The 15,592-nt window shown below is 50.9% G+C and overlaps 1 protein-coding gene across 3 annotated transcripts; it reads right to left on the reverse strand.

The window, feature by feature from the left end:
• Window positions 1-1,239: 1,239 nt before the first annotated feature.
• Window positions 1,240-14,605, reverse strand: Yju2b (YJU2 splicing factor homolog B). 3 transcript variants are annotated; one of them, XM_034522447.2, is made up of 10 exons: window positions 14,533-14,605; window positions 9,963-10,190; window positions 7,378-7,431; window positions 6,927-7,009; window positions 6,059-6,114; window positions 4,823-4,883; window positions 3,645-3,787; window positions 3,396-3,568; window positions 2,050-2,188; window positions 1,240-1,865 (listed from the first exon to the last, which is right to left on the reverse strand). In XM_034522447.2, the coding sequence occupies exons 2-10, from the start codon at window positions 9,963-9,965 to the stop codon at window positions 1,420-1,422; spliced, it is 1,158 nt and encodes a 385-aa protein (XP_034378338.1). In that variant the 5' UTR covers window positions 9,966-10,190; window positions 14,533-14,605; the 3' UTR covers window positions 1,240-1,419. The 3 variants fall into 3 exon arrangements, with proteins under 3 accessions (XP_034378338.1, XP_034378339.1, XP_076771631.1); XM_034522448.2 differs by lacking the exons at window positions 7,378-7,431; window positions 9,963-10,190; window positions 14,533-14,605 and having other exon boundaries at window positions 6,033-6,114; window positions 6,927-7,011; XM_076915516.1 differs by lacking the exons at window positions 7,378-7,431; window positions 9,963-10,190; window positions 14,533-14,605 and having other exon boundaries at window positions 6,023-6,114; window positions 6,927-7,011.
• Between the last annotated feature and the right edge of the window lie 987 nt (window positions 14,606-15,592).

A 15,592-nucleotide genomic window follows, 5' to 3' on the forward strand; every position in this document is an offset into this window, starting at 1 on the left:
AACTGTCCATCCGTTACGGAATCGATTACTTGACAGCTTCAGCTCTGCTTATCCACGGCTCACGGACACCCAGCGCTTAATCAGTTTGTCAAGTGACCTTCTGTGGAACTACTTTAATCTCCATTTCTTTAAAAGTAACCACCATGAGGGACTTTTATTCTTAGGGGCTGAAGAGATTGCTCAGTGGTTGAATCCGTACTGCTCTTGTAGAGGACCAAAGGCTTTACGGCTGCCTGTCTCTGGTTTTAAGGGATTCAAGGCCCTCTTTCAGACCTTAGTGGGGCAACATACTCACACATGCAAACACTTAAAAATAAATCTCAGCTGGGCGGTGGTGCACACGCTTTTAATCCCAGCATTTGGGAGGCAGAGGCAGGCGGATTTCTGAGTTCGAGGCCAGCCTGGTCTACAGAGTGAGTTCCAGGACAGCCAGAGCTACACAGAGAAACCCTGTCTCGAAAAACAAACAAACAGCCGGGCGGTGGTGGCACACGCCTTTAATCCCAGCACTTGGGAGGCAGAGGCAGGCGGATTTCTGAGTTGGAGGCCAGCCTGGTCTACAGAGTGTGTTCCAGGACAGCCAGGACACAGAGAAACCCTATCTCAAAGAAACAAACAAACAAAAAAAAAAAAAAAAGAAAAAGAAACAAACAAATAAACAAAAAGACAAAAAAAAAATTTCAGTCAGATTTTAATCCTAGCATTCGGGAGGCAGAGATCTGTGAGTCGGAGTCCACCATAGTCTACAGAGTGAGTTCCAGAACAGCCGGGGATACATGAGAAATCCTATCTTAAAGCTGAGCCACACCTTGTCTCTATTGCTGGGGTGCTGGGCTGATAGTTGTCTATACCTGGCTGGATTTTGATGGTTATCTCACAGGCACCCCCACTGGCTGGCCGTCACGAGTGGCCCACAGCAGCCCATGAGGCTGGATTTTGATGGTTATCTCACAGGCACCCCACTGGCTGGCCATCACGAGTGGCCCACAGCAGCCTGACGTGGAGTCTGGATGCTTTCCTTGCCTGCCACTAGCATTATTTCTCTGGCTCCAGCAGCCTGGTCCTCTTTCAGCCTCCTTATGTAGTCCCTGCCACCTCCAATCTTGGTGAGGATCTCCACCCTTCATCATGCTGTGTGGGACCATACTGCTGTCACAAGGAAGCTGCAGCAGCAGCTGCTTAGCTGGGTGGAAGTGAGGACAGGGCAGCTACTAGGTGAGTTTAGTAACACAAGGCAGGGACAAAGAATAGCACTTTAATGTTCAGGAATCAGGGGTTACATCAAGGCACAGGCATCCTCACCAAAACCAAATAAATAATAATCTGTATAGGAAGATAAGTCTGTTGGGCTTGCAGCAATGCAGCCAGTCCCTAAGGTCTGGACAAGTCATGGCTTCTGGTCCTGGAATTCTGACTCCCTTACTCACTCTCTGAGTCAGAGTAGTCAGCCACCAGGGAGGTGTTGGGGGTGTTCGGGTGCAGCAGGTCCTCCTGGGAGGAACCTAGGGGGAAGGCCTGATCGATACAGTTTCTCTCAGATTCTGAGGTGTTGCTGGTCCTGGGTGCCTCTGCTGTCTCTTGAAGTGTCTTGCCGTCTTGGGTGGCTCCTGGTAGCCCTCTTGGTTCTTCTGACAAGGAGTTGTCCAATGCACACTGGGGACTTTCTGGAACGTCTCGAGACTTTCTCCTCACTATGACCAGGTCCCCCACTGTGCCTGCGCTGCTGGGGGGTGGTCTGCGGCCCTGGCACAGCTTCTTCAGGACATTGCTGGCTTTGCTGCTGCTAGCACTGGGACCCTGGGCTGAAGGGAACCAAGAGCGGTGGATGATCTCTGTCCGCTTCATTCTCTGTTTGTCCTCATAAGCTATGGGGTAGAGAGAGCATTATACAAGGGCCAGAGGCTCAGAGGCAGAGTGAGCAAAGAACACACCCCAAGCCTTGAGCTTTCTTCCCACCAGTGTAAATAACAGGGCACCCTAGGACCAAGTGCCTCCAAACCCTGCAACCTCTGCCTCCCATGAACCTTCCAGCCCAGAGCCAGCACTCACAATCCAGGGTGTGCAACCTTAGCAGGGCAGCCAGCCTGCGGTCGTCCTCTGACTCTGGCACAAGAGGGATGGCTAGGTTGGCCTTCGCCTGCAGTGCCTGGTCCTTCTCTTCCTCCTCCTGCATGGCTTTCTTTTTCTCCTATGGGTGGGTGTGGCACACAGACAGGGACATCAGAACCCCACCTCTTTGAGACCCATAGGTCTCATTCCAGCCACTGGGTCTCAGTTTATCCCTTGATACTGGAGCAAGGGAAGGGCCCAGACAGAACCCGTGATACAAAAGCAGCCCCATGTGTAGGCTCTGAGTGTCAGTATCCTGCATGCCCGACAAAAAGATGGTCATATGCCACAATGCTACACTTTGATCAGTGATGGGGTGCAGGTGTGACCTACTAGATAAATCATATAAAATCTGATAAAGGTGTGCTGGCCCGTGCCTGTGATCCCAGGCAGGGATGAGAATTTAAGGCCATACTTAAGCCTGAGGCATATTGATGATTCTGGTGTCCTAGAACTTTTCCTATCCTTTTATTTTGGGGGTGAGAGGGCAAGGTTTCCCTCTAACTCAGACAGACCTGGAACTTAAAGTAGTTCCCCTGCCTTAGCTTCTTGAGTGTTGTGGCTAAAAGCATGAGGCAGCAGGCCCAGCTTTCTGGTTTTGAGTTAGTCTCCAACTCCTGGGCTTGGGTGATTTTCCCATTCCAGTCCTGAGTAGCTGGAACACAGGCAGATACCACTGAAACTGCCTCCCTGCTTCTGTTGAAAAAAAAATTTTTTTTTTTTTTCCAGAGACAGGGTTTCTCAGTATAGCCCTGGATGTCTTGGAACTCACTCTGTAGATCAGGCTAGCCTCAAACTCAGAAATCTGCCTGCCTCTGCCTCCCAAGTGCTGGGATTAAAGGCGTGTGCCATCACTGCTCGGTTTAGTTCCCTCTGTGACAGCTGACAACAGGAAGCTTTGGGGAGGCAACTTTGTTGAAAGGAGGGTTCTTTCTGTTTCAGATAGTCAGTGCCTTTACACAGGAGTCCATAGGGAACGTGTTCCATCTGCCCCTTTATCCAGCAGGAAGTTCTGAGGCATGAGATAGGGCTCTCTGTAACTGGTCGACCCGTAGGCGGCTCACAGCTAGACTTCCAGTTTGCACAGCAGTGCATAATATGATTTTACAATAAACTTCCCAGTCTGTGGTATGTTTGTTATAGCAGCAGGAAGAGATTTAGGCAGAACATGACTCTTGTGCTGCACACAGGGAGCATGGAGTCAGACAGGAAATGACCAGCTTGCAGGTGGGATGTGGGGACACAGGTCTGAATCTGCTGCTGTTTCCCTGTGGGGCTTCCCTCACCCGGAAGTGCCTCCGTAGCATGCTGTTCAGAGCAAAGTCATCCTTCCAGGCGTTCTGTGCCTCCTGGATGTGGCTGAGAGTGGGAAGGGCCTTCTTCAGCGTGCTTCGGTCAGCCTCACCATGCTCTAGGCGGAACATGGCGTCCGTCTCCAGTTTCTCTTTCTTCTCGTGCTCTGCAAGGACCACATAAGCATGACCCTGGGGAAGCAGCCGAGGGTCAAGTAGGGTGGGCAAGCAAATGGTTCTCACCTGTGGTCAGCACCTGCTCATTGTCTTCCATATCCCAACGCTCCTCCTTGCGACTGGCACCACTCACGATGACGTAGTCACAGTTGGCAGGGTCTGTTTGCATCTCGATGTAGTTGACACAGAGGTGGCACTTCATCCGGAACCTGGAGGAACTGGAGTTAGGACGCCGTGGCCCCATCCCGAGACCCTAGAACCGCTGCCCACTTCTTCTGGTGTTCCACACCCTGCACCAGCTCAGAGCTGGGCAAACCCTGAGGAAGGTGAACAGGCTTGCATACAGATGGAGCAACCGAGAGGCAGAAGGTGGGGCTGGAGGTTCAAAGTATAGGGCCTGCTCAGCATGCTCATGTTGGCTCTCACCACAGGGTGACAAAAACCCAACAGTTACAACTGGTAGGTATGCTGGCACCCACTTGTGATCCCAGCGCTCCCCAGGCTACGCAGTAGGACCTATCTCCACCTAGGGCCCACCCCTAGACACGAAAGCCGGCTCTCATTCATTTGCTTATTCCTCACCCATCCACCCTCCCGCCAGCCCATCCATTCACCACCCATCAGTTTATTCATCCACATGTCTGTCTGCCCATCCATCTACCTACCAATCCATCCATCCATTACCTGCCCACTGGTCCATCTATGCATCCATCTTCAGATCCGTCCACCTACCCATCCTCTCCCTGTTCACTCTCCCACCTATCTAGTTGCTCACCTAGGCATCCTCACACTCACGCACCCTCTATTCACTCCTCCCCTCTTCCCTCTACTGGTTCTTCCGTGCCAGGCTGGGTGCCAACAGTTGGGAAAGCTGCTTGTAAGTCAATCTGCTTGGGAGGGGCTGGTGTGCCTGAGATGAGCATTCACCGGCAAGAAGAGCTTCCCCACAAGAGGGGCAGCTTTAGAAAAGGGCCTTTGAGGGTAGTGCTGGAGCAGCGCAGGGCAGCACAGCGTTGGAGCCCTCTAGCTTGGGTTAGAGGTCACGTGGCCTGAAGTAGGGTGAGAGAGCCTGAGCTTTTACTGGAGAAGGTGGGGGACATGAAGGGTCGGAGGAGGAGGACAGGCCAGAATGGACAGTTCAACAGAGATTGGTTCTGGAGGAAGATGCCGAGTTCCCATCCCCTTCAAGACCCTCCAGCCTGTGAAGCCATGCCTATCCCTAAAGTGCCACCAGATGCTCCTACCTGTAGATTGGAGTTGTGTAATAATTGCCAACCTTCTTCTTCTCTGCATTGTAGCGCACACCTGAGAGAGCAGGGAGACAGGCTGGGACTAAGGTTCTACAGCAGCTTTTCTTTGGGTGGGAGACAGACAAACTGGTGTTTGCTGCCTGGCAGGGCACAGAAATTCACAGTAGGAAAGATGAAGTTTGTGAGGCACTGGAGTTCCCAGGCTATAGGACAGTGTGGACTGAAACAGAATGGCCCAGTCCAATCCTGCTTCCACTGACTCCCAACTGTGTAACCCTAAGCAAGGCGCCTTGTCCCTCTGGGCCTCTGTTTCCCATCTCACTATAGAGATGAGGGTAACAATGTAGATGAAGAGACGGGTGTGGGGTGCCTGTGACCCCAGCACTCGGGAGGCAGGCAGAGGCAAGATGGAGTTTGAGGCCAATCTTGATGACATAGCTATTTTCAAATAAATAAGTAAATACATACATACATACATACATACATACTACCTGAATGAGTATACTCAGCTTTCATTATTCTTTTCAAACAATCTGGATTTTTCCTGGGAGGTAACACAGTCCTATTCTCTGACTGAGCCGTACAGCTTGACTGCAAAGACAGCCTGGGTGCTGCCCGTGGTACGACCTGGCTCTGCTCCTCTATGGGCCAGCTGCTTTAGCTTTGGCTAGAGGTGGCCATGAGACACGTGGGGTGGTTCAGCTCCCTCTGTTTTCAGTCCTGGGAACAGGACTCAGGGTTGTGAACATGCCTTGGCCAGATCCTGTCCCGACAGTGCACACCTCAGGCAGGTCTGGGCTGTGGGTCTCTCTTACTGCACCAGCACAGCTTCATCCTTTCCTCCTCACAGCCACCTTGTCTCCAGCTCTGTGCATCTGGGCTGTCATCTTCACTTCCTAGAGCCTAGCTAGCCCCAAAACAGGTCACAGACATGACATCTCTGCCCCATAGCCCAGCACAGCAACAACATCTGCTCTTCCTTCTCTGCCCTGGTGCTGGATCCAAACAAAACCCCTGCTGTGCCCTTGCCCAGGATCTGGACCTCAGGGCCTAGTCTTCTCATTGTTCTCTGGCTTGGGTACCTGCTACCTTCTGATCTGGCCTTGGGATTGGCAACATCTCCAGTGTCTCAGAGCACCTGGCACAGAGGGGGCTGAAGGGTCGGGCAGGGAAGGTGGGGCGGGCGACGCTCACCCATGCTCACCCATGGCGGCGCTCACCCACGCTCACCCATGCCGATGTGGTTCTTACAGCCGTCACACCAGATGTTGTATGGCATTTCAAATCTAAACAAAGATAAGGACTTTTTATTGTTGTTCTTTAAAAGTTTTTTCTTACATTTATTTATTGATTTAGCCATGTATGTGGTGGTCAGAAGATGACTTTGATGAGTTGTTCTTTCCTTCTACTGTGTGGGTTGGGGACTGAACTCAGGTGTTCGGCTTGGCAACAAGAGCCTTTACCTACTGAGCCATTGCTCTCCCCACCCCATTTTCTTAAGATGTATTCTGGCTGTGTTACCTAGCCTGATCCTAAACTCTTGGATTCAGGTAGTCCTCCTGCCTCAGGCCATCTAGTCTCGGGTAGGCAGGTGTGTACCCTGTACAGGCCCTGGCTGGCCACTCTTTCTTCTGGGCTCCTGTCCTTGTGTGTCACTCTCTGGCTTGTCCCACCCAGAGGAAGAGTCCGGCCCCAGCCCTGGAGTCAGAGTCTAACCAGACAGCTAGTGGGAAAGAGGGCCCAGTGTGTAGGTCTGTCCTGGCCTCAGAGCCCGGGCACTGCTGCTGGTCTGTTGGAAGAGAGGCCCACTGAGGAGCAGTCTGTCTGCACAGGCCAACGCCCCACAGGACGAGTCTTCTGCCCCCAAGCACTCGCCAATGAAGGAAGAAGCCTAGTCAGGTCCTTCCAAGCTCAGAAGAGGCACCAAGCCTTGTTACCAGTAAAGAGCGCTTATTGTTTGTTACACAGCTATAGCTGACCCATGCGATGTCTACCAGCTCCATGGAATTATGACCTTGCAGCATTCGGTCAGTCAATCAGGGGATATGAGATTGATGCAAAGTGGAAGTCCTGGGAGAAGGGAGGGATAGTTTCTTACCGGATAACAAGGATGCCTTGTGACAGCTTCCTAGCCCGTTCTCGAAGTGGGTGGCTGTTGTGGTATCGGTTGAGAGAGCCATGCTGTATTGAAAGGTGAGTGAATGTCAGCAGGGCTAAGCTGGGTAGCCTGTTCCCTGGCTGTTCCTACTGCTGGGGGACAACGCCTCCCGAGTAGGAGGGGCTTCGTTCTTACACCCTACAAGCAACATGGAGGTGTGGAGGTCTTGGTAAGGTACACAGCTTGGAGTCAGGGACAGAGTTGTCCTTGGTGCCTGAAGGAAGCAGTTCCAGGAGCCCACAGGGACACCTGAGTCTCTGGGAATGCTTTATATGCAACGGCATGGTAACTGGGTAGAGCCTGCACACATTGTCCAGGGGCCTCCAAGTCTTCTCTAGGTGACTTGTGACACTTGGTCCCTGAAGCAGTGGGGTTGCGAGGAGCTCCTTACCTTTTCAGGGTTGAAGTCCGGGGGGTAGTACTTGTTCTGTCCTTTCCTTTCACCCTGAAAGCAGAGGGAAACATGAGTTGGAACGGATCATGCAGGGCCCTCGGGATGTGCTGAAGATTCCATCCAGTGTCTTAGCTATAGTGGCAACCTGGATGGAAAACCAATTATTAGAGCTTTGGAAAATCCCTTAAACAGTTGGAAAATCCACCGTTTTATAGGCGTGGTTACGCATCCTATAGTCCTGGAAACTGTGGACAATGGTAAAGTGGGGATGCTGACTCCTGATGGTTTGCCTTTTTTTTTTTTCCCTCCAAACAACAACAGGGTTTCTTATAGTCCAGCTAGCCACAAACTTGCTCTGTAGCTAAGGTTGGGCTTCATCCTCCTTCCAATGCTGGTATTACAGGCATGTCCCACACCTGGTTTATAGGTTGCTGGGGATGGACTCCAGACTTTATGCTAGGCCAGCACACTACCAACTGAGATACAGTCTGTTTCCACTTTTTTTTTGAATGAGACAGAATCTATTCCACAGCCAGGCAGGTCTTGACCTCAAACCAATCCTTCCGCCTCATCATTCTGAGAGCTGGCGCTGCAGGAGTGTGCCACTGTGTTAGGGTACTACTATCATTTCTCTTAGACTACTGTGGAACACATTTAAAGATTCTCCCCTACCCCAAGCTATGGCTGTCAACTTGGGTCTCGAAACCTGGGTTGTAGTAGAAGGTCCACTCTGATGTGGTAGCTGTGCCAGGTGTCAGAGGTTCCAGACAACAGGGGCTCAAAGCTAAGGCTTGTTTTTCACAGCAAACCGTCAGTCAACAGGGAGAGACAGCTGACAATAATGTCTCCCAGAAAAGTGACATTGCCTCTACCACCCCACTCCATATCCAGGTTCCCATGGCCTCCTCCAGGGTCTAGACCACTAAGTGTGGTCTCCACCCCTTATCAGGAAAACTTCTTTTTGCAACAGACAGAGATAACCACAGAAAACCACAACCAATCAATATGCAGAGTTGTGGAGCAGCCACCCAACTGCAAAACCCTCCCACACCTATGGCACAGTGAACATTGTGGAAGAGGAGACAGGAGACTGTAAGGACCAGAGGATCAAGGACTTTGCTGTGAGACTATGTCTCTTAGTGACATCAAAAGCTGTACTGTGAAGTCTCACCCATCTCACTGCCCAAATGTGAGCTGACTAAGAACACCAGCCAACATGCCACAGTGGACAGGGTGAAGACCACAAGCTTCCACAAGCACTGAGGAAAGCTTTGAGCAGGAGAGGCTGCCCTCCCCAAAGAGAAACACCCCAACGGGCTGTACACACACACACACACACACACACACACACACACACACACGAGCGACAGTGTCTGGACTCAGCAGGTTATATATATGGGAATGTATACACAAATTCATGAGTGTATGCAAGAACAGCCAGTGACAAAAGAGGCCATGAAGGAGAGCAGGAAGGGGAGATGGGGGAGTTTGGAGGAAAGAAAGGAAGAGAGAAATATTGTAATTAAAATACAATCTCAAAAACAAACAACAAAACCCATGTCCAGTGTGGTGGATGTAGCCCAGTGGTAAAACACTTGCCTGAGAACAGCCCTGCCCTAGGAAAAAGTCTGTCCACATTGTACACGGAGGAACCCTGACCACACGATGCTGAGAAAGCAGACCGGACAGCAGTGTGTTACATGCTCACAGCAGGCAGACTCCGCTGGAAGCAGTGGAGGCACTATCAGGGGTGGTAAGGCAAGAGTGACTACTTAAGGCTGATGGTGAGTAAAGGTGTCAAAGGTGTCAGCCAGCAAGCCTAAGGACTTGAATTTAGACCTGGGGACCACACGGTGGAAGAAGAGAACCAACTCCCCTAAGTTGACCATCACATGTACTCATGCCCACTCTACAATAAATAAACCAAAGTACAATTACTACCTATTTTTAAAAGAGTTACTGCTTAGCTTAGCAGGGTCTCCTTTTCAGAGGATGACAGCTTCCCAGAGCTACACTGAAGAAGGAAGTGGGCAGGAACACACTCACACACTTCACAGCAGCTAATGCAGGGCTGGGGTAAGCCAGGGCTGGGGTAAGGCAGGGCTGGGGTCATGCAGGGCTGGGGTAATGCAGGGCTGGGGTCATGCAGGGCTGGAGTAATGCAGGGCTGGAGTAATGCAGGGCTGTGGTAATGCAGGGCTGTGGTAAGGCAGGGCTGAGGTACGACAGGGCTGGGGTAAGGCAGGGCTGGGGTCATGCAGGGCTGGGGTGTAGCTCAGTGGCAGAGCACCTGCCCAGCACAAGCAAGGCCCTGGCTTCCATCTGCAGCTCTGCAGCAGGGAGGCATAATCCCTGCACTTGGATATCGATCTCTGAGAAAGAAGGGCCAGGAGTTTAAGATCATCCTAGCTAAATAGCATCAGAAAGGAAGGGAAGTGGGCAGGAGGGAGCAGGGTCTCGATAGAGAGAAGACTTGTCGGGTGGTAGTTCAAGTTCCCAACAAAGGTCTTCAACAGTAACTACCACTCAAGAGCCTGGGAGGGCGGGGCTGCAGCAGGAGTCCAGACATGGAATCTACTCACCATCTTGGGAGCTGCCTACAGATTGTCACTAGCAAGGCTGCAACTGTGGAACCGGCCTGGTCAATGCATGCAGTGAGGTGTGCCCTCCTGTGGCGCCTGCAGAGGCCGCGGGCTGCACTGTAAAGATGTGGCTGTGTGGATCTTCCTATTTCTTGATGTTTTCACAACAGTTCTGAGCTGCAACTGGATGCTGAGCCTCCACAGAGCACAGGAGCATCCAAAGAGAGCCTGGGGGAGGGAGGGAGGGAAGCAGACAGACAGTTAAGAGAACTGTGTGGCTCCAGACTCTACACTGGGGTGACCCAGCAGGCACGGTACAATCCAAGTCCTAAGTCCTTCCCTCAACTCCTACTGCCCGTCCTGCTCCTGCTGCAGAGGCTGCAAAGGGCTCTTTTTAAATTTACATCTTATAATATTAACTTGTGTGTGTGCATGGCACGCTAAGCACATGGAGGTCAGAGGACAACTTGTAGGAGTCAGTTCTCTCCTTTCCCTACTGAACCTTTCATCAAACTCAGGTTGCAGGCTTCATGGAAAGTCACTGGGCCATCTCACCTGTCTGATACTTACATGTACTGTGTTCCACGCCCTGAGCTCCTCACTGATACTTACATGTTCTGTGTTCTCATGCCCTGAGCTCCTCACTGTCTGATACTTACATGTTCTGTGTTCTCATGCCCTGAGCTCCTCACTGTCTGATACTTACATGTTCTGTGTTCCATGCCCTGAGCTCCTCACTGTCTGATACTTACATGTTCTGTGTTCTCATGCCCTGAGCTCCTCACTGTCTGATACTTACATGTTCTGTGTTCCATGCCCTGAGCTCCTCACTGTCTGATACTTACATGTTCTGTGTTCTCATGCTCTGAGCTCCTCACCTGATACTTACATGTTCTGTGTTCTCATGCCCTGAGCTCCTCACTGTCTGATACTTACATGTTCTGTGTTCTCATGCCCTGAGCTCCTCACTGTCTGATACTTACATGTTCTGTGTTCCACGCCCTGAGCTCCTCACTGTCTGATGCTTACATGTTCTGTGTTCTCATGCCCTGAGCTCCTCACTGATACTTACATGTTCTGTGTTCCATGCCCTGAGCTCCTCACCTGCCTGATACTTACATGTTCTGTGTTCCACGCCCTGAGCTCCTCACTGTCTGATACTTACATGTTCTGTGTTCCATGCCCTGAGCTCCTCACTGTCTGATACTTACATGTACTGTGTTCCATGCCCTGAGCTCCTCACTGTCTGATACTTACATGTTCTGTGTTCTCATGCTCTGAGCTCCTCACTGTCTGATACTTACATGTACTGTGTTCTCATGCCCTGAGCTCCTCACCTGATACTTACATGTTCTGTGTTCTCATGCCCTGAGCTCCTCACCTGCCTGATACTTACATGTTCTGTGTTCCATGCCCTGAGCTCCTCACTGTCTGATACTTACATGTTCTGTGTTCTCATGCCCTGAGCTCCTCACTGTCTGATACTTACATGTTCTGTGTTCTCATGCCCTGAGCTCCTCACCTGCCTGATACTTACATGTTCTGTGTTCCACGCCCTGAGCTCCTCACTGTCTGATACTTACATGTTCTGTGTTCCATGCCCTGAGCTCCTCACCTGATACTTACATGTACTGTGTTCTATGCCCTTAGCTCCTGGAAGTTCCTGTCTAGTTTATAATCAAATCTACAGGCTTTTCTGCCTCACAGCCCTTGTTCTCTGAGGAAGTCTCTCACCCCTCTCCTCTCCTGCTCTGTTCTGGCCAAGCTGAGTTCCTGGCTATCTGGAGAGGCCAGGCAAGCAGACTGCCCCTTAACTACTGAGATGGGCTCAGAGCCTCACAAAGGCTAAGACAGTGCTCTCCCACTGAGCTTCACTTCCCCAACCCTCATTGGGGGATTCCAGGCAGGGGCCCTGGCCCTGAACTATAGCCCATGCCCAAGACATAGCCCTAGCTTCAGTCTTGTCACATCTCACTGCTGTGCAGGTGACTGTTAAATTTCAAACCCAGGACAAACAGCTGAGGCACCCATTTAACATATCAAATCAGACCTGGCTACCTGGTCCTCCCAGCACCCCTCAGCCCCTACACATTAAGGAGTATGGCTGCCATATCCTGTCCCTACCCTAAACTTTCCAGCCCAGGGGCTGAGCTGCCCTTCCCCCAGGAAGGATACATATATCCCAGACATTTGGGTTACCTACCCCTTTTTGAATCTTTGCCCTCCTGGGTGCTGCACCTGATTCCCCCTCTCCTCTCTCCCGATATGGTCCAGCTCAGTTTGGCCATGTTCACTCTGGACTCTCCCAGATGTCTCTGCCTCTGCTCCCCCTTTTATATACAATAAACTTTCTTTTCCTTTTTATTTTTCATTCAATGACCACTGAGGAATCACACATCATCAGGGGCTGATGTTGGCAGGCCATTTGCTTGTGTGGGACAAAGCCTCAAACGGAGACTGAGGTGCCGGAATCTAGATCTGCTTGTGTGGGACAAAGCCTCAAACAGAGACTGAGGTGCCGGAATCTAGATCTGCATTTATTTAGGATTTTCTCTACTCTTTCCAGCTGCCTTGAGAATGTTTTTATTTTTAATTTTTTTTTTTTTTTTGAGACATGGTTTCTCTATGTAGCCTTAGCTGCCCCTCATCTGCCTGCTTCTGCCTCCTAAATGCTGGGAGGCCACCACCTCCAGGGGGAAGTTTTTAAAGAGAGAAATGTATTTTTCAATAGTGCATGCTTATGCCCGCAGAGTCTAGGAGAGGATGTCAGTTCCCTGGAGCTGGAACCACAGGCAGTGCTGGGCCACTGACACGGGGACTGGGAACTGAACTCAGAGTCTCCAGAAAAGCACTATGTGCTCTCAACCTCTTGGTTGAGTGAAAAAGCCATTTTTCCACTCCGAAATTAAAAAAAAAAAAAAAAAAAATCATTTTGTGTGTGTGTGTGTGTATAGGTGTGACTGTGTCAGTGTGTGCAGGTCAGAGGAGGAATCAGTTCTCTCCTTCCCCCATGTGGAGGATGGAACTCAGGTTGCCAGGGTGGCCATGTGCTCAACTGTTGAGCCATCTCAGTGAACCCTCACCCAGACACTTTTGATGGCCAAGTACGTAAGTCTCCAGCCAGATTTGGGGGAGGGGGCACAGCTGCCTGAGTTTAAATTCAAGCTCCATTCCTTACCAGCTGGGGACCTGGGTCTGACTTTCCCAGAGTGTCCACTTGTCACCTGTCAGAAGAGAATAGTGCAGGGAGTGATGGTGCATGCCTTTAATCCAAGCATGTGTGTGTGTGTCTGTGCATGTGTGCAAGCAGAACCAGGAGTGTACACACTGAATTTGAGGCCAATCTGGTCCACCCAGCAAGTTCCAGGCCAGCCAGAACCACACAGGGACACCCTGCCTCAAAAAGCAAAACCAAACCAACCAAACAAAAATGACAACAGAGGGTAATAGGGAAATGACTTTGGGGTTTGCTGCAATGAAACAGTGTGGACACCCAGCTTTTAACAGTGTGTGCCTGGGGTCTGCTTTACAATGTTTACATTTGTTTTGGATACATGCCCTTCTATGTATCCCAGGCTGGCCCAGTACTCCAGATTCTCCAGCCTCAGCTTCTGAAGCCTTAAATGGCTAATCACCATAGATAGTACCACACCCAGGTTATACACAGACTGCTCAGATGGATGGACAGGGGGCTCTTCAGGGCCAAGAGTCATTCCCGACCACTCTTGCCACAGCAAACTACAGCTTGGGCATCAATCTCCTCTCTGCTGCTTCCTAGCTGCCTGACTCTGGGCCAGCTGCTACCTGAATCCCAGTTTTCCCATTTGGGAAAAAAAAAGTTTTCTAAAGGATTCAGCCGCTGAGGCTGCCGCTGGGAGTCATGACAGGTGTTGTGTATCGAGAAGAGCAGGCATTCGACAAAGAACAGTGACAATTTCAGCTTTCTCCTACCTACTAACAATTATAGAAATTATTTTTGTTATATGTGTGTGTGTGTGTGTGTGTGCACAAGTGAGTGCAGACGCCTGGAAAGCGTAGAGAGTTGGATTCTCTGGAGATACAGGCAGCTGTGAACACTGGGAACAGAACCCTGGTCCTCTGCTAAAGCAGTTCAAGTCTTAACCGCAGAGCCACCTCGCTGGTCCCTTACAAATTACATTTATTTGTTTTGTTTGTGTTGGCTTACAAATTATATTTACTTGTTTTGTGTGTTGGCAGAGTGTGCAACGAAGTGGGAGTGTAGGTCAGAGAACACCCTACAAAAACTGATTCTTTCACCATGCTAGGGGGTCGAACTCATGTTGTCAGGCTTGGCTGCAAGCACCACTACCAGCTAAACCACTTCGCCCGCCCCCAAGTTACTGTTCCCAAGCACCATGTTTCAACTCGGGCTAGGGGGGCTCATCTTCTGCATGAAGCAGCCTAGGGGTGCCAATGGCCTAAAACGGCGGCTGGGCCCTGGGACCCCGCTCGCGTCCGCAGGTCTCTCTCCCGCGCCAGGACGCAAGGGTGGGATTGAGGACCTGACATCCCCGTCGCCGTCGCGGACCGGTCCGCACCCCGAACCTACCTGCCCTCTTCCTGACGTCACGCCTCCACCAGCCCGGAAGCACACCCGGAAGCCAGGAACCAGCGGAGCGCCCGCCTCTGCGGCCCGAAAGCGCCTGCGCGAGCCGGAGCGAGGCACTTTCGTCATCTTGATTGGCTGAGATTCTTTCAGGCCGACCAATTCAGGCCTGTCTAGCCGGCAAAAGCTCCGCCCACCCACCCTGCGGGGCCCAATCTGAGATGGCTGCCTGGCCCCTCCCTCCCGGAAGTTACCTCAGCACCGCACCGCCCAGCCCTGGTGACTGCGTTTTCGAAAGGAGCTGATTCCTCATTCTTAAACTATGCATTCTTAAGCTATGATTTTACTGATTTTTGAGACCGAGTTTCTTTTTTTCTTTCTTTTTTTTTTTTGTTTATTTTTTTGGAGACAGGGTTTCTCTGTGTATCCCTGGCTGTCCTGGAACTCACTCTGTAGACCAGGCTGGCCTCGAACTCAGAAATCCGCCTGCCTCTGCCTACCAAGTGCTGGGATTAAAGGCGTGCGCCACCACTGCCGGGTTTATTGTATCCCAGTTTGGCCCTGAATCTCATTGTATTTCTGAAGATGACTCTGAATTTCTGACTCGCCTTGTGATCTCCAAGTAGTGGGATTACCAATGTGCCACACAGCACCAGCTATTTATTTATGTATTTAAAAAATTATATTTATGGCCAGGCGTGGTGGCCAACACCTTTAATCCCAGCACTCTGGTAGGGTGCCACGAAGGTGACAGTCTGAGGGTAGGAGTTAGATCTTTGTAGGCCTCTGGGCATGTATGTGGTGCACATACATATATGCAGTCAAAACACCCATTCAGGTAAAATAAATCTTAAAAGTAGAAAGCAAAGCCGGGCGATGGTGGCACACACCTTTAATCGTAGCGTTAGGGAGGCAGATCTCTTGAGTCTACAGAGAAAGTTCCAGGACAGCTAGGGCTACAGAGAGAAAAATCTGCATCCCTGCCCGCCTCCTCCAAAAAAGTATAAAGCAGAAAAAAGAGGTTTATTCAATGCTGGCGCTTTAGAAAGAGGGACAAAGAGAT

The sequence above is a fragment of the Arvicanthis niloticus genome, chromosome 18 (genome assembly GCF_011762505.2).
Source record: "Arvicanthis niloticus isolate mArvNil1 chromosome 18, mArvNil1.pat.X, whole genome shotgun sequence".
Taxonomy (NCBI): Eukaryota; Metazoa; Chordata; class Mammalia; order Rodentia; family Muridae; genus Arvicanthis; species Arvicanthis niloticus.

Excerpts from the sequence above, each read along its gene's own strand:
- Yju2b (XM_034522447.2), bottom strand. Across the intron at positions 7,010-7,377 it reads CGGACTTCAACCCTGAAAAG|CATGGCTCTCTCAACCGATA; the intron begins GTAAGGAGCTCC and ends CTTTCAATACAG. Across the intron at positions 3,569-3,644 it reads TGAGCAGGTGCTGACCACAG|AGCACGAGAAGAAAGAGAAA; the intron begins GTGAGAACCATT and ends TGGTCCTTGCAG.